The sequence below is a fragment of the Nicotiana attenuata genome, unplaced genomic scaffold (assembly GCF_001879085.1).
Source record: "Nicotiana attenuata strain UT unplaced genomic scaffold, NIATTr2, whole genome shotgun sequence".
Taxonomy (NCBI): Eukaryota; Viridiplantae; Streptophyta; class Magnoliopsida; order Solanales; family Solanaceae; genus Nicotiana; species Nicotiana attenuata.
Window position 1 is genome coordinate 210,027 of NW_017671603.1, and position 18,568 is coordinate 228,594.

At 36.0% G+C, this 18,568-nt stretch overlaps 1 protein-coding gene and 1 long non-coding RNA gene across 3 annotated transcripts; both read left to right on the forward strand.

The window, feature by feature from the left end:
• Nucleotides 1-407: 407 nt before the first annotated feature.
• Nucleotides 408-4,214, forward strand: LOC109209230. 2 transcript variants are annotated; one of them, XR_002065325.1, is made up of 3 exons: nt 408-584; nt 786-883; nt 3,931-4,214. It is a non-coding gene; the product is annotated as an uncharacterized LOC109209230 (long non-coding RNA). The 2 variants fall into 2 exon arrangements; XR_002065324.1 differs by having other exon boundaries at nt 408-883.
• A 7,134-nt stretch (nt 4,215-11,348) lies between these two features.
• On the forward strand, nt 11,349-15,300 carry LOC109209231 (nudix hydrolase 1). The gene is made up of 2 exons (XM_019372459.1): nt 11,349-11,614; nt 14,839-15,300. The coding sequence occupies exons 1-2, from the start codon at nt 11,455-11,457 to the stop codon at nt 15,132-15,134; spliced, it is 456 nt and encodes a 151-aa protein (XP_019228004.1). The 5' UTR covers nt 11,349-11,454; the 3' UTR covers nt 15,135-15,300.
• The last annotated feature ends 3,268 nt before the right edge of the window (nt 15,301-18,568 follow it).

An 18,568-nucleotide genomic window follows, 5' to 3' on the forward strand; every position in this document is an offset into this window, starting at 1 on the left:
GTAAACATCCGGTACGGGTTTTTACCCCCTCTCAACTAGATGTTGTAATATGCAATTTCGGGTGAAATTATGTATTAAGCCTTAATTATATTATCTACTACTATAAGTTAATTAAGTCTTCCTAATAATCATTGTTTATTACCTATTCTACCATGTTTCACATGCATGAAGCAGAGTGATTTTATGATTAGTCTTGTGTGGCGTCTTTTTATCTCACACATTTGTGGATCCATATCCTTACACATTTGGGTCCACAAAATTCTGGGATCACAAAGTTGTGAGACGAAAAGAGGCCTCGCACAATTAGTGCCAGTTGTGTGAGGCACAAAATAAAAATTTTCCATGCAGCATATGGAAGGAAGGGAATGCAGTAAAAAAGAAATGATAGAACTAACCAATATATTACACAAGAAATCAGGCAGCGCAAATCTCGGTATGTCGACAGACGACCACAGCTAAGTCTTCCTTACTTTTGCTATGAACTGAGCTCCTTTTTCTCAATGATTTTAATGTGCATTAAATAGTATTTAAAAAAAAAAAAAAAAAAAAAAAAAAGAAGAAAAATAGCAAAGTGAATACCAAAGGTTAGCTTTTTATCCTCCATCCTTTTGCTTTAGTTGCAGACTTCAGGTTTCTGTTTACTGTGAATTTGGCTTTCAGTTACTGTACAAATGTGTTTGGGTTTCGAAGTTATATTTATTTCCAGCTTTGGAAAAATTAAGTTCCCATAGTGCATTTGCTTACAATTATATTTCTTATACTTATTCTTCATTGAATCATAGCAGCGTAGCTTTTGCTTTTTGGCATATGTGGACTTCTAAAATTACACGCAAATATTGGATAACTCGATCGACACTGGGCTTAAGTTTTCTACCAAATCGAAGTAAGTTACTGTTCATTAATTATTGCAGTGTCTTTTTTTTTTTGTTGATAAAGGGAATATTAACTAGTTAATTCTTCAATGTAATACAAATTACTATGTCTGTACGTTTTTGTTCATTATAGATATAGATTTAGTTGAAAGTACTTGTCCCCTTTAGTTGGAAAAGTATGCTTTAGCAAATGTCAATTGAATCATAGCCTTATAAAATTAAGAGAATAATCAATTAGGCATTGATTATAGCTCAATATACATATACTAAGTCTCTCGAGCCGAGGGTCTTTCTGAAACAGCCTCTTTTCCCTTCAGGGTAGGGGTAAGGTTTGCGTACACATTACCTCCCACTGGGTTGTTGTTGTTGTTGTTGTCAGAGACGGAGCTAGGATTTGAAGTTTATGAGTTCAGGGTTCTAATACTTTTAAGTTACTGGGTTCTAAATTAATAATTTGAACATATTTAATAGATTTTTAAGACAAATACATGGATTGGACTAAAACGACTGGGTTCGGTCTAACCCGAACTCGATGGGCTAGCTCCGCCCCTGGTTGTTGTTATACATATTCTAAGTCCACCTTGAGTATTCATAGCTTCCAAAAGCAATTTATCAACAATTGGAGTTTACCTTGGCACAGTGAATATTGCGGGTCACAGGCTTGCTAAAGCTAAAAATGGAACTTAGCTGGTACTGGGACTAAGTACAACGACGCTAGGTAGGAATACTCTAAAGCTGTAATGTTACCAGAAAATCCAGCAAAAATTTTAAACTTTGGATGCATCTGTTCTTCAGCAACAAAGTTTTCTCTTCTTTCCCCTCGAATCATCTTTTGTTCCTCTCGAGCCAAGCATTGTAGAATATGCATAAAGGAAAGGTCCTCCTTATCATCTGGTTTTGCCAATTGCTTAGCACTTATTTCACATTTGCTGGCATGACCTACTGAATCCCATACAAGTTAAGAAACATACACCAAATTTGCCATACAATGTAAAAGAAGATGATTCACTGTCTTGCCATTTTCTTTGCACAAGTAGCACTATCCACATAAGCTGATACCTCTCTTTTGCAATTGTTCTTGCGTAAAGGCATGCTTGATGTGTTGCCACCCATCCGAAGCAAGCGGCTTTAGTTGGAGTTCTAGTCTTCTATAGTGATTTCCATGGCCAATCTGTCCTATGTATACTCCACCATATACTACTGCCCGGTAAATGATAAGTTGAGCTTACTGTAAACTTTCGATCCTTGCAGCCTTTCCACCACATTGAATCATGCATTAAGTCCTTCAAAAAGATGCAGCCAAGAGTGGCCAAAAATTTATTACTAGAATTCTCTAATTCCCCATCGTTTAAATTCATTCTAAACTTAAAATTCCAATCATTACGACCCCAAAAATCTGCTATGACACAATATTTTTGTTAAGACTATGCTATATAGATCAGGAAAAACATCCCTCAAAGCTTGTTCGCCATGCCAATCTATCTTGTCATAGTTTTATTCTTTGCCCATAAGTTTTTAATAAATTTCCATTGTGCAAAACCATGTGGGACTGAAATCGGAATTATGTTCCCATAGTTCTTGAGCCCATATTTAAGCTTGATAACCTCCTTCCATTGATCCTTCTTAGGATCATTCAAATCTCCAATGCCATTTGAATAACAAACTTTTATTATGAACCCCAAACTCCTTACAACCAAGCCTCCTCCTTCCTTACTCAACATAACCTTCTACCATTTAACCAAATGAATTTTCTTAGTTTCTTGATTACCTTCCCACAGAAAATTGCGCCTGATTCTGTTTAGATGCTCTTCCACCCTGGTTGGTGTAGGTATCGTTGAAATTAAATATATCGGCATTCCATCAAGTACATTATTCACCAATGTCAACCTTCCAACAAAGGAGAGGTATTGTCTCTTCCATCTGTATGCTAACTTGGTAGCCATTATTATATGTGAACTTTATCAAGAGCAAGCATCCACTCCAATTGCCCCCAAGTTTGATGACATATGCTTCTTACTTATCTTCTAGGATCTCTATGGTCCGATCAAACTGTCCATCTACTAAAAGCTAAAAGTCGTACTTAGATGAATCGTGCAGCCAAGGCGTCCTAGGATGTCCACCACTAGTGAGACATCAACTGCGGGCCCATGTGAGGTATTGAAACCCCATGATAACCCTATTCCACTTCCATTTGGTATCTCAATGTACTGGTGTAACGCTGCTGGCTTTTGGTGCTCAACTTTGATTTGTTGACGAGGCATATACATAGACACCAAATTTTGCTATATATTTCTTCATTCCTTTCCAGCATTATATTTGTTATATATCTTAGAACATTTCGGTACAACATGGATGTAATGTACACTTACGAGTAGTGTGCCTTTGCTGATACAATTCTCCTCAACTCATCTGTAATAGTGTACATTACTACCCTCGTTGTCTAGTGTAAAGTCCTTGCCTTTACCTGGTTGAACGTCTTCCTTGACTTCGCTTAACTTAGAATCACTATGCTGGCTAGCCTCATTATACTCGAATAGAGATGACTTAGTCTGGATATGTGATAGCGATGTTCGTTCCTACTTTCCCAACTCTGGACCTGATTCCTTTATTCCCATGTTGCAAATTTCCTCCTTGATAGATACCACAGGCTCATTTTAGATTTTGGTTCCACAGTTGGTTAACTGAAGTTTTCAAGTTTAGTTTTTAGAAGAACAAAAATTATGCGTGTTTCGATTAGTACTGAAAGAAATGGAGTTTAACAAGACACTTGTTTTGCCTACTTTATAAGTTATGGCAAATACATCATAATGGAGATTTTCATCCCTCATTTGCTCTTTGGAAATTGGAAACAAATAGTTGTGAGGTCTCACATGTTTGTTTGTCCGGTGTATAATTGCAATGTCTAGGCATGAATGCATCTGTAAAAAAAAATATGGGTAACATTAGAAATTATCAATAGTGGAGTATTCACTGTTTATTGGGTTATGGAATCAATAAAATGCATGAATTATGTTTGTGTCCAAAATGCTCTGAAGATATTGATTTTCATTACTTGCAGGATAATATTACGTTTCAAACATTTTTGACAAAATTAAAAGGTGGAAAGTAGATGGCCGCGAAGTGTTCAATGGTGCATGATCGATGATGTGTACGATCTGAAGAAGAGCGAGGATTTGGATAGTTGGACAATTGATCAATTGGATGATGCTTCAGCACGCCTAGTACGCGTAAAGTTATTGATAGCCTGTATGAGTCCGCCAAACTATAGTGTATCTGGTCCTCTACGAGCTAATGCTTAGAATGCAGTAACTGTTGAATGTAAAGAAGGCAAGAGATTTTCTACGTGGAAAAATCCCACACAAGGGGGTCAAAAAACCACGACCTACACCTGTAGGCTTTAAACTCACTAACTTGTAATCTATCTATTACAAACCACTTTACAATACTTCCGATTGCAAAGGTTTCAAACTAACTTGTGATGCACCACCACAAGCCACTCTATAACTCTCCTAGTTACAGAGAATTTAACTTATGACTACTACTAGTCACAACATAAACTCTAAGGTTTACGAATTTTGTTTGTTCCTAAAACAGTGCTTCTAAGAAAGCAAACTAGGAATTACAATGTAGAGCAATTAACAAGATTACAACTCAACTATGGACAAACATACGACTTTGCTAGAAACTGATCCTTAGTGGAGTTGTCTTCTTGTTCTTGACGCACCAGTGACTTCAATGCCAGATCAATACTTCTTTTGCTTGAAAGAATATCACTGAATGCACAAGTGAAGTGTGTCTTGCACCAGGTTGTTTTATCACAAAAGATATCACAATGGGTAGTGATGTCAACTCTTGGTGTACTTCTTCCCAGTGAGAAGTGATTGCTGCACAGTCTGCACATCCACTTCTGGGCAGTTGCGTTCCAGCTGGATAGTGGACTTTGTACTTCTGTCAGGACACACCAACGGACCAGGTCCTGGTTGTGTTCCTCTTCTGTAACAGTTGCCAGATGGTCACTTTCTTCTGCTACGTTCCAGCTGTGCACTTGACCTGTACTTTTGTCAGAGAACCCCAAGGGAGCAGGTCCCTGTTGTGTTTCTCTTTATATTGAATGCGTACAGTCACTGACTTGTGCTTTTTGTCGGAGAACCCTAAAGGACCAACGCATCGGGTCCCTGTTCTGTTCCTCCCTATGGTCGTTGATCCATTCGCTGATTTTCTGACTTCGAGAGTATTTCACATGAGATGTGTATCCTATGGGACAAGGTTCTCTATCTGGTTCTTCATAACAAGTTTGTTAGATCATCAAAACATAAGAAGTATAAGGCTAAGACATTGAAAACCCATCAATTTTCCCCTTTTTGATGATGACAAACTTAGAGATGAAAAGCATTTGTTTAGATCAGAATATTAATCCAGATGAGACGTCAGCAGTTCCCCAGTTCCCCCTTAATCTTAGATCGCCAAACTTAGAGACCATCTATCACATGCATAGTTCCCCCTTAATCTTCTCAACCCAAACTTAGAGACCATCTATCACATGCATAGTTCCCCCTTAATCTTCTCAACCCAATCCCATCTATTTTTCTCCTTTTGGCATCATTAAAAAGAACAGCTAGTAGAACGAAGAGCACACACAGGTAATAAGCATAAAGAAGTCTAACACAGCTAGCTCATGCCACATATATGCACACAACATGACAGAAAAGAGAAGCCAGAGGAACACAGTGTTATACATGCAACAAAAAGGAAGCTGTTTCATTAATGTTTACATTGGATTGAGTAATTCAGGAGCAGTAATGGTTAAGTACAACATGCCATCACAACAAAAACATGCAAACAACAGTAAAACAGCAGCCACACGAGATTGGAGCAAAAGTAACTTGACATAAGGAATATCCTAGGGGGTACTAAAGGAAGAAGGAGGAATTCATTTGAACCCCCGCTAGTTCCGCTCCTACCAATGGTTGATGAAATGCTTTTGGAAGCTATGAATATTCAAGGTGGACTTCGAATCTGTACATTGAGGTATAATGACGCCTAAATTGATTAATTCTTTACAAAGATATGATCCAATTGAACATTTGCTATGGTTGAATGTGTTAGGACCAAAAAAATCAGGTGTCATGCGGAATATAGCAAAGCAAACCTTGAAAGATGATAAGTCCGACAACAAAAGAGAAATATATCAAAAGAGATGCAAACATTTAACGTGGTTCGGTCAACTGACCTACATCCACGGCGCGGAGATGAGCAATCCACTATAATAAAGGAGAGTACAAAATATCGAGAGAACAAACTCACGAAGAGGAAAACACAACTGACAAACTAACACTTGTCCCGTAAAGTTCTCCCCCTAAACACGACTCTCAAACCCCATGTGGCTACATTGTGGATGCTACTGAATGAGAAGTACGGATCTTCAATTTATAGAACTCCAAACTTTTTCCTACAAGAAAAGGAACTAGCCAAATATGGAAGAATTATATTTTCCTTCTAGGAAAAGAAAAACTCAATTATGATAAATATATTGTCCTTTCCTTCATGAAATAGTAAAACCAATTATGGTAAGAAAATCTAGACAAACACCTAATAGAAAACATGATTTTTCAACTAATCGATCACTTTGCAGTTGGCACACATCTATAGCTGTAATTTGTATTACATTGAAGAATTAACAAGTTAATTTTCTCTTTATCAGCAGAAGAAAGAAGATACTGCAATTAATAATGTACAGTAACTTACTTCGATTAGGTAGAAAACTTAAGCCCAGTGCCAATCCAGTTACCATATGCGACTTAGCAAAAGCTATGCTGCTGTGATTTTAGCTAATGTCACATCAGTATAGAATAGCTCTAAGAAATATAAAAAGAAAGGGATAAGAAAAGATGGAATTCTTTCTTAAAAAATGGAGTATATCAGTAGCAGATAATGGTATTCAGTTTGCTATTTTTCTTATTTTTTGGTTGGGAATGTGGGGAAAGGGGTAGTACTGTACTATAAAATGAACATTAAAATCATTGGACAGAATAGCCTAAATGGCACCTGTACTTCGCCCACTTTGTCATGCCGGTCCCCAAAGTTAGACATTTGTCAACTGAACACTTATACTCATTCAAAACGTGAATAATAAATGCTTGTCCAACGTGGCTTATCCTATGTGTCATATGTGGCTTCAGTGCGTGATTCACACGCTTGTAAGGGGCGTGAAGATATTTAAAAAAGCCCTAAAGGTAATAAATTAGCCTATTTAACAACCATCTTCTTCTTTCTACCTTATTCTCCATTGTTGAACAATATAAAAGTTAAATTTAGCAAATCTGATGCCTCCTTCTTTGTTTGTTAGCTTCAACAGTGAAAAAATAGAATTTTATTTTCCTGTGATTCTTCGTTGCCCATCAATTTTTGCCATATCCTTTTGTTTTAAAAGTCGATTTTTTCTGCTTCTCCTCCAACAAATAAGCTACTGCCGCCATTCCAATTCAAACCTCCATTAGAAAATTGTCGCGGCTATAATGTGCAAAGTTTCCAGGTCTAGGTAATCTCTAACAACATCCCGAATCAATTTCAAGCCCACATATCCTCATTAATACACTTAAGCACTGGTGATAATAATCTGCAGGGATTAATCCCCGCTACAATTGGTTCACTTTCTAGTTTACAAGTAATTTCGCTGTCGCGAAATCAACTATCTGGGGTGGTCCCTGCATCATTTTTCTGTAATGGGTCATCTGTCAATGCTCCTCATGCTATTAGGATCATTGAGTTTAGATTGGCTAACAATAGCTTAACTGGTGAAGTTCCTGAGAGTATAATGAATCTTGCTTCATTGTGGATACTTGACCTTGGTGGGAATAGGTTTTCTGGTTTGATTCCACAGTTTTTGGGTAATTTGACAAGCTTGAGAATGTTGTCTCTTAGTGGGAGTAATTTTCAGCAAGTTTGGGGAGTCTTTATCAGCCAGTTTGGTAATCGAGAAAGAACTGAAGTCGGAAAGTGAAGAATAACCTCATCAGAGAAATCACAGAAGAGAAGAGAGGAGACACTCACTGGGGCAAATGTGGGTTTGGGGGTTAAATAATCTTGGGCCGATTTTTAATCCTATTTGGCCATGTTGTGTGACTTGGAGCCTACGTGGTCTTCTAATTATTGACGTGGCGTCCTACGTGTATGCGATTGTCATACACGCACTGGCAGCTACGTTGGATAAGCGTTTATTATTCACGTTTTGAATGAGTATAAGTGTTCAGTTGGCAAATGTCTAACTTTGGAGACCGGCATGACAAGATGGGTGAAGTACAGGTGCCATTTAGGCTATTCTGCCAAATCATTGAGAAAAAGGAGCTGAGTTTATAACAAAAGTAAGGAAGACTTGAGCTGTGGTCGTCTGTCGACAAATCGAGATCTGCGCTACTTGATTTCTTGTGTATATATTGAATGGTTTTATTCACTTTCTTATTGCATGCCTTTTCCATTTCATGCATGTGAAAGACGATAAAGTCAACAGGTCGGGGTATATATCATTATTTTTTAAACATATATACATGAAATATTTACCTAACTTTACCAGTGCCAGTTGATGGAATATATATCGCAGCGGAAGGAATTACAGTATCTTATTCACGTGTAAATTAAACAATTAGTACATGCGGAAATTATACGAATTACCTCTTGAAGCATGAACAAAGCAAATCGATATCCTTCTCAGTTCCAGAATTGCAAGACCTCAGCAACCTTCCACAGTCTTCTACTGTGTTACCCAAATAAAAACCGGAAATAGAGAACTTCGGGTGGGCGGAATTCAAGGAAGAAAAACGTGTTATTTTTAGTGCAAAAAATGGCCAGCTATATATCATGTATATATAGCTACGTTTTTTAGGTCAAAACACTTTTCCAAAACCTGTTAGATTTTCTTCTTCCACTAAGGAAAGGTTTTCTTTATTTCCTATTATTCAGGCACAGTAGGGACCACAGAATTTAATTAACAAGGCTTCCTATTATGAAATTAATTTCGAAATTTTGAAATTAATTTCTACCATAATAAATTACGAATTATTACACTAAAAATTCGTAATTGCGCTCCTTAGTTCAATTTCGAAATTCTTCCATAAAACCTTATTTAACTCCCCATGCTAAGATTGAGATACTAACCAATCAAATTAAATTACTGACAATTTAATTTATTGATTACTTTCTTTAGGCTTTCACTTAATTTATTTCATGTATCGGATACAAAATTCACCGGCCGGGTTTATACATGAAAACTTATAAGCTTTCATAAAGGAGTATCATCAATCTCAAAAAAAAAACGAGACATGGATTCTATCAACTAATTATTACTTCGCCAATGTATATCATTATTGTCCAACTTACCAGGCATATTGACCCACGAAAGAATCTCGTCTTTTAATAAATCAAAACAATAAATGATATACACAACTAATAATAATTATATCAAGATTAAAAGTATAAGTACATTGAATGGACTAGAGAAATTATTTTATTAAGTCAGTATAAAATACATATCTCTACTTGATCCGTTCAATACATACAAAATGTACTAGCACAAGAAGTTGGAATTAGATCATTCCCATAATCAAGATAAATTATATTTAATCTTGTGCTACAACCATTCCGATGGCTTATCCAATTCCATCATTAGGTTGTGAACATAAACTTCATGACTTATAAGAACCGATGATTTAATCTTCCGTGTATAAGCTAAACTCTATACACTCAATCATCTACTATATAAGCAACGAACACACAAAAAAATACATGATCTATTAAAATAAAACTGTATTGAATTGAATAAATAAATAAACAATTGTTCCATAAAGAATACTATAACAATACCCATGGTTTATAGTATATCCTAACACCGGTAACCTCTCTCGGTATAGCGTAAGTCTGACTCTGGACAAAGTAAGTACTAGGCATAGTTGGGGGCTAGATGAAAATTGGTAAGGGGCGATCTATGTATTTCGCCTCATACTTAACAATATTTATAAGAAGGAAGATTGAATTAACTTTTAGATTACTTGTTTTAATTTTAATGAGATGATTTTATAGTTACAAAAATATCCATTATAATTTACTTGTAGTTATAGGAATGAAAATGATGTATGAAAGTCATAGATAAGTTATATACTCCATCATATAATTAGTTTTATAAAATTTATTTTTCGTTTATATTGCTTCTACTAGATTCAGACGATCCAATGAAGTCTTGTTTTGCATTGAATACTATTCTTTAAGACCGGAGGAGTATACATGGCTTGAACAGTTCTCTGATCAATATAAGAGTGATAATTCTTTGTGGTTATTTCCAAATTACTCATATTCTCTTGTCGTGTGCCGTTACTATGCCGTTCTCCGATCAATATAAGAGTGATAGTCAAAATATCCAACTAATACTTATCAAAAGGAAAATGAGGAACATGCTAAAGATATAAAGACAGAAAATTTAAAAGCTTCTGCAACAGATCTCATGAAGCAGGCATTGATGTTGCATCCTTCAGTCTTGAAAAAGTTAGTGTCGAAGGTACCCTTGAAGGATAAAGCCTGTACTAGCATAATCAAGCACAAAGTTCTTTAGCTCTGATCAAATAGGAACAAACAGAAAAAGCGCGGGCCACTCGACTGGGACCTTATAGATCTGGACGTTAGCTAAAAGAATTTTTTGATTTCTTGTTTCTTAGGCTGGTTCGATGATGAGTTTTGGTGTATTCACTTGTTTAACACTTTTAAAAATGTATGAATGAATTAGGGAATATGAGAAGAGAGAAAAAAAGGAAAAGGTCCTAACTAAATCCCCTAATTTAAGACACTAATAATAGATAGTAACTGGAGAGACGCGACAGAAAATAGGGAAAGAGAAGAGGAGAGAAAAAAAAAAGGAAAATAGTGTAATTTAATCCCCTAATTTAAGGCACTAATAATAAATTGTATATAAATTATAAGCAAAACTTATTTAGGGTGGATAATATCTAAAATTGGGACAATTTTGATAATAAGGTTTCATATAGTGCATAGGAAAACCCCTTCTTATTATTACAATTGGGCCTACATTACATTTCTTGGCGTCCGCGTATGACGGGAGAAATTCAAATATAGTCAAATTTACAAGTGGTCATTCAAAAATAGCCAACGTTTCAAAAGTCATCAAAATTTAGCTACTTTTCTTGTAAAGATAAATCTGAACGAAAATACTGTTCAAAATTCGGAAAATACTCCATCATAATATATTGGAACTCCAGTATATTATACTGGAACCAGCAAAGTATACCGGTCCAGCATAATATGCTGGAAGTTCATACACAGGTGCACCGAATTTCATTATATTATGCTGGACCAGTAAAATAATGATTATTTTTCAATGACTTAAGAAACGCTGGCTATTTTTGGATGATCAATCCAAAAACTGACTAGCCCGGCTATTTTGACTGTATGACCGTATATCTTCTTCAAAAAGTTGGCGGGTATCCAAAAGTAGCGGGACCCACTTCCAAACTTTTCAAAATTATAAATACTCCCCACACATTTTAAAGCTTCCCGTAATATTTATTCCGGTACCCGAAAAATGGAAAACGGTGCTCAGCAAACGCCAGTAACCGCAACGCCGACGCCGAAAGTCGGAGTAGCGGTGTTTCTTTTAAAGGGAAGTAAAGTTCTGTTAGGGAAACGCCTCTCCGCCATCGGCCATAGTACCTTTGCACTTCCCGGCGGCCACCTCGAGTTCGGTTAGTACCTATTATTATTATTATTATTATTATTATTATTATTATTATTATTATTATTATTATTATTATTATTATTATTATTATTATTACTACTTCATTTTTAGGCGTAGAGCAGTTAAATTTATAGTATCTTTACTTTATTTTTAAGTTGAAGTTGAAAGCCGATTTAGCATATATATAATTTTTTGTGGGTTTTTGTTTAAAAAGATAAGATTAAGATTAAAAGCTTTTTGCAAAAGCTTCTTAAATAATCACCTTTATTTTGAAGAGGAAAGGAAAAAAAAATTCTAAGATTGTGAAAAATGTTCCACGAGCAAACAGCAACTTAAATTTATTTTGTTTTCTTTCTGATCACCATAAATTTTAATCACGATGTTTTTTGGGTGAAATATTGACTTTTTGAAGTAGTTTTAGGGTATTTTAGAAAGAAAAGTTCTTTTATTCACAAAATATTACAAATCTTCATGAGAAATACAATTTATCAAATTCTTACCCTGCAGCTCATCATAGTATAAAAGAAACATACTTTCGGGTTAAATCTTGCTTCAAAAAGCTTTGAAATAGGATTAATTTGTGCCTCTAGAGTAGTACTAATAGCCGAGCTGATGCTGCAGACTAAACTTAGATTCCACATCAGCCTTGTAATTCTGAATACGAAGTTGAGGCAATATTTATTCTTGGTTTGATTCATTATTTGCATTGACTTTTAGGGTTTAGAGGATCTAAATCAACAGGCTGCACGTTGTTTGTTAGACAGCCCTGTAGATTGTTACTTTTGAACCTAAACTCTTTTTGGCACACCTTGTCCTGTTCACTTCCTTATCTTTTTCCTTGTATTTCTATTTGACAAGGTTCCTGAGTTCAATTTGAGATTTGCTAGCATTATTAGAACTGTAATTACGAGTCTCGCAAAATTTTGGTATATACCTGTATTTGCTGTCAATGGCCCTGGACTTCAACTCATCATTATCTGTATGTGCACGCCCAATACCAGAGGTGGATCCATGATTTACATTTAATGGGTTCAACTTTGAGATTCTTACTACTGAACCCATTGCACTTCTGAAATCATGGGTTCATAGTTTTATATTTGAAATTTTTAGTTACTTTTACATATATGTTTATACTCTATGTCAAAAGTACTGGGTTAAGTTGAACCTTTTACTTCTACGCTCCTTCTGCCTCTGTTGGCTAATCCAAAGTCCATATCTACATGCCCTTTACTCACCTGGCCTAGTATGAGAAATGGTAGCTTTATCTACAAACAAAGGTCTTTTTACAGCAAAGACTACTGAAAAGATTGCCTCTTTTGCTAAGAGAATTGCGGCTAGTAGAGGCAATTCATTACAAACCGGAAAAAGAGAGGATTCTAATTGAAAATAAAACCATAGAGTGTTTTACACTAAGCTGCTCGGACTTGGGTGCAGGTATCCGATACGGGGAAGGATCCGAGTATCGGATTCGGCAAAATCTAAATTTTAAGATTCGGGGGTGCGGATCCGGATATGGATACGGGTGCGGGGATTCGGCTAATAAAAATAGAGCTATAAAAATATTATAAATTTTTGAGAAATATTCTGTGAAAAACTTACATGAATATTGTAGAATTCAATCTTTCAATTCTCCAAGATGGACATTATTCTTTCATTCTCCTAAATCTATTTTATTTTTGATATTGAGAAATTAAAATCTCAATTTTTCTCCCAAATTTGTCGATGGACTCCGGTCAAAGTGTCCGAAGTAGTTGACCGAATCCGGGACGTATCCCGCTCCCGTCCCCGTCTCATATCGGGGCGGGGGCGGCACCAAAATCGAAGAGTCCGCGCAACTTAGGTTTTACATACCTTCAAGAAATCATCCTCAAGTCAAAACTTAATAAAAAGGTACATTGATCTGAATGATCAAAATAGAATAGGATCAAAATCCAGCAGCTCTTGATGGCTTGTACCATTTGAAATTGTCTTTCATGAAACTCCACCAATGGCTCATGACTGTGTGTTATCACTGGTTTAAGTTGCATGCAACGGGTGATTGGTGGTTGTTGAAGGATATAAGGTAGCCTCACATTAGGATGGTTTAGATGGTGACAACAGATAGGGGGTTTGTGGCAACACTGAAAGCAGTGTAGGAGCTCCAGGCAATGGCCGGCGCTCAGCCATAATTGTCCATTTGCTAAATCTCCAAGGATGGGCCAAAAGAAGCGGAAAAATCCTTTTAAGTTTTTCCATCAAGTCGCTTCTTGTTATTACTCTTTGTTTTCTTTGTTCCTTTGAAAGGTAGTACTCTCCTGTTTGATTTTGTAATTAATTTCATGAATTATAATTTAGACAGAATTGAAGTGGAAGTGTTTTTACTAGTCTAAAACCATAGACAACATAAAGCCAATAGATTTTGTTCTTTTGTTGCCCCAGAAATTGGACATTGTTTCAGCATGACACCTAAAATACAAATATATGATTTGAGATGAGACGATTCTTATCTTTCTGTGATAGAAATATAATCCAGAAATCTGTAATACAACCGAGTAGTGCTAGATCTTTGTCAAAGAAATCAAGTATTGCTCGAAATAAACACACTTGCTCTTTCCTTTTGACAAGTATGGTTGGATATTTTGACTATCAATCATACAAGTCAAATTTTTTTCCAAACAGTAGTATAAATTTTATAAGTTTATTAAGAGCAGCAGACAGCTTGGTTTTGAACTTTTACTTATGCTTAATCTTGATTAGACCTTTGTTAATCAGTTCTTGCTTTCATGCTTCATTTCCATGAATTTTTAACGCTGTTGACAATGTCAAAACCAAAAAGAGATGTCTTGCAGCGAATCCTTAGGGATGGCAATTGGGCAGGGCAAGCTGTGACCTGCTAAGCTTTTGACCCCTGCCCTATTTAGCATTTTTCAAGTTTTGCCATGCTGCCCCGCCCTATTAAGCCCTGCCCTATTTAGACTCTCCTTCATTTTTGTGAACTTTATTTTTTTTTTCATTTTGCAAGATTCTATTCAAGTTTTTATGACTTTTTGACCTCTTTAATGAACCAAAACTCCTTACCTATTCCTGCCCTGCCCTATTTTAATTTTTCTAAAAAAGTGTTTTTGACACGCCCTGCCCTGCCCCATTTAAGTATTGCCGGGCCCTGCCCCATTAAGGCCCTGCCCATTGCCATCCCTACAAATCCTCAGTTAAATGCTTAGCCAATTTTATTATTTGATCATTATTTGTCAGGGGAAAGTTTTGAAGACTGTGCAACGAGGGAGGTGAAGGAAGAAACAGGATTGGATATTGATAAAACAGAGTATCTAACGGTGACCAACAATGTCATCTCAGAAAAAGTGCACGTAGTTTGCATATTCATGAGAGCAGTCCCTGCTGATCCCAGTCAGAATCCTCAAACACTTGAACCTGAGAAATGTGATGGTTGGGATTGGTATGAATGGAACAATCTCCCTAAACCACTCTTTGGTCCTTTAGAAGATATGGTTCAAAGTGGCTATAATCCTTTCCCAACTACTGCTAGTTAACTGTTTTGTTTGTATTTAGGATTGGGTGCTACTGGTTATAATTGCCTAATTGTGTAATGTATATTTTCTCACGGGGGAACATTGATGCACTTTTTTTGTAATGGCAAGTGATGCTAGAATGCTGCTATCTTAACTCTGAGAATATAATGTATTTGAATTGATCTTGTCTGCTGTGCTATGTTGATTTTTCTTCATTTTTTTGGTACACCTTACACCAGTAAGGTTTTGTTATATTTTACTGACACCTGGAACATACAAAACAAGAAGAACAGATGGTAGAAGGGGAGCCTTGGAGCAACGGTAAAGTTGTCTCTGTATGACCTATAAATCACAGGTTCGAACTGTGGAACCAGCCACTAATGCACGCATTAGGCTAGGCTGTCTACATTACACCCCTTGGGGGTGCGCCCTTCCCCAGACCTTGCGTGAATGTAGGATGTTTTGTGCGTTGAGAAGAACAGATGGTACTCTTCCAGTAAGAATGAAAATAGAACCCTCCAAGCTTGGAACTGCGAACCTATCAAGTAAAATGTTGTCCTGCAATTGCACCAAATCTTGTCAACCAATCTGCGACTTGATTTACCTCACGAAAGCAGTGAAGGGACTGTTTTGCCGCTTCTGCATAAGAGCATTATGTGTCCAACAACTTGTGTAATCTTCCAAATAACTCGCCATTGTCGTCTGGTGATACTGAGTTACTGACCATGATCAAAGACTCACAATGGACCTGAGCTTTAGTACATTACCATGAATTCACTTAACTGTTCAATCCTTGGAAAAGCTTGCTGAAAAGTATCCCATATCCATTGTAAGATATCAGTGTATAATCTGAACATACAAGGATGAGGTGTGGTGTGGAACTACAAGTTTTATAATGTCAGTGATCAAGGCAAGTTGAATCCCTTTGCCTTAAAGATGGGGATGCATTTGTCTAACTATTAGTTTTAGAAAAGGCTGAATACATATACGGCTCCTTAAACTTGCCCTGATTTCCTATTTAGACACTTGAACTCAACCTTGTTCCAATTGAACATAATACTATGTTCATATCTAATAGTAGGGGTGGACATAAAATCCGAAAAACCGAATTCCGAACCGAATTAATTTGGTACTTCGGTTTCGGTTTTTTTGGTATTTCGGTACAAAAATTTTGGTATTTCGGTAATTCGGTACGGTATACGGTATTGAATTTTTGATATTTCGGTATACCGTAATACCGAAAAGTTTAGTCCAAGCCCAACATTATTTTTATTTTTTAGCCCAATAACCTTAAGCCCAAACCCTAAAAGTCCAAAACCCCTAATTCCTTAATCCCTTACCCTTAGGCTTAGTCATGAGTGACAAGTACAACCATTCTCTATACAGTATTGGTCGAGATGAGCGCGAAAAAGACATAATAGGAAATATTTAATTGTATGATCAAACATTCATGAGTGACAATAGCGGATTCCAACTTGCTATTGTTGTAAGTCTTGTGGTACAATCATTCTTTGCTCCTGACTTGTATTAGTTCTTAAACCAAAAAATATGCCTGCCTTGAACAAACTAAAAATTCTCCGATAAAGAAAAATATACAGATTACAGTATTTACTATAAAGCCTCAAAATAAATAACATAAATTACACAAAGAGCGAAAATCGTTCACAGAATAAGATACATAAGATAAACAACCTAGTTTAACAATTTGAAGCAAGAATGAAACTCATCGACTAAAGAACACATTAGTTGGATCATTTTCACACACTAACGACTATGAATCTCAGCAAATTGCAGTCCGACAGTCATTGACTCATCTTCTTCTACTCAAACTCAAAGTGTATTGCATTTCGTCTCTTCTCTGTACACAACTTAGAGAACTTAAGATTGATCTTTGGTGGAATATCAAACAACATGGATTACATTAGTTAATGGAGTGGGGGAGACAGTGAATATTTGGTTTAAACCGAAACCGTTTCAAAATCGAACCGAAACAAAATAAGAAATACCGAATCGTACTGAAATACTTTGGTACGGTATTTGGTATACACAATTGATAAACCGAATACCGAACCGAAATTCTTAAATACCAAACCGAAGTACCGAATGCCCACCCCTATCTGATAGGCTGAGTTTAAGTGTCTAAACGGGAAATCCGAGCAAGTTTAAGGGGCCATATATGTATTTAGACTGTAGAAAATGAATAATTTTATCACTTTATCTTACGGTACAAAAGTAATTACTCCCCATATCCCCATCTGAAACTTTTCTTATACCAGGAGAAACGAGCAAAATTTAGAAGCTGTCCCAATATTTTCTTTCTGCTTGTTCCTAATTTTCTATTGGGGCTAGTCCAGTTATTTACTAGTAAGAGCTACTATTGTTTTCCAAGTCACGCTAAAAAGGAAATCAATGAGTATTATAGCTTGATTTAGGAAAACTGCAAGTGTGTTATAGTCCATGTCTCAGCGGACACAGACGTGAAAATAGCACGGGCTAGTCAGTTTTTGGACAGGTTATTCAAAAATAGCCAGCGTTTGCAAATTCATTGGAAAATAGTCACTATTTTGCTGCAACACGAAAAGTTCCAGCATAATATACTGGAGATCGGTGCACCTGTGTATGAACTTCCAGCATATTATGTTGGGACTCCAACACGCGTAAAGTTCCAGCATATTATGCTGGATCGGTATATTATACTAGAACTCTAGTATATTATACAGGAGTTCCAGTATACTTATGCTGGATTATTTTTCCGGATTTTGAACAGTGTTTTTGTTCAGATTTATCTTTACATGAAAAGTAGCTAAATTTCGATTACATTTGAAACTATGGCTATTTTTGAATGACCACTTGTAAATCTGGCTATTTTTTAATTTCTCCCGACACAAACTGATTCTATTTATTTGGGCTTTCAACCGATCAAAAGAAGGGAACATGACACTGTATAGCCGATCTCAAAATAATAGTTGAAAAAATGTATATTTTTTGTATATATATATATATATATATATATACATTCTGTATGTTATATACAAATTTGAATATTTTTTCGGTTACCGAATGTAAATAGTTTCTAATGCGAGCTAAAAGTGATATATGCACAACAAGAAAATTATTGAAACTCAAAATTTTTAAAAGACTCGTCAAAAATTTTAACTTTGTACATCAGCAAGGGGACACTGGTAGGTTAATAATATTAAAAAAAGTAGTTACATTTTAAACACGCTATCTTTTAAAATTATTTCCAGATTAATTCTTAATCCTCCATACAAAGCAAATTTTGCTTACTCATCACCTAACTATCAATTACTAAAGGGTTTTTTCAAGATTGTTAATTGGATTTAAGCTCTTTGGTTTTAGGTCTTGATTTTGACATCTCTAGCTCATTCAACATAATACTTCTGTTTAAATCTCCAAGTTGTTGATTGTAGATGAAAATTAGTTGGTCCGTGACA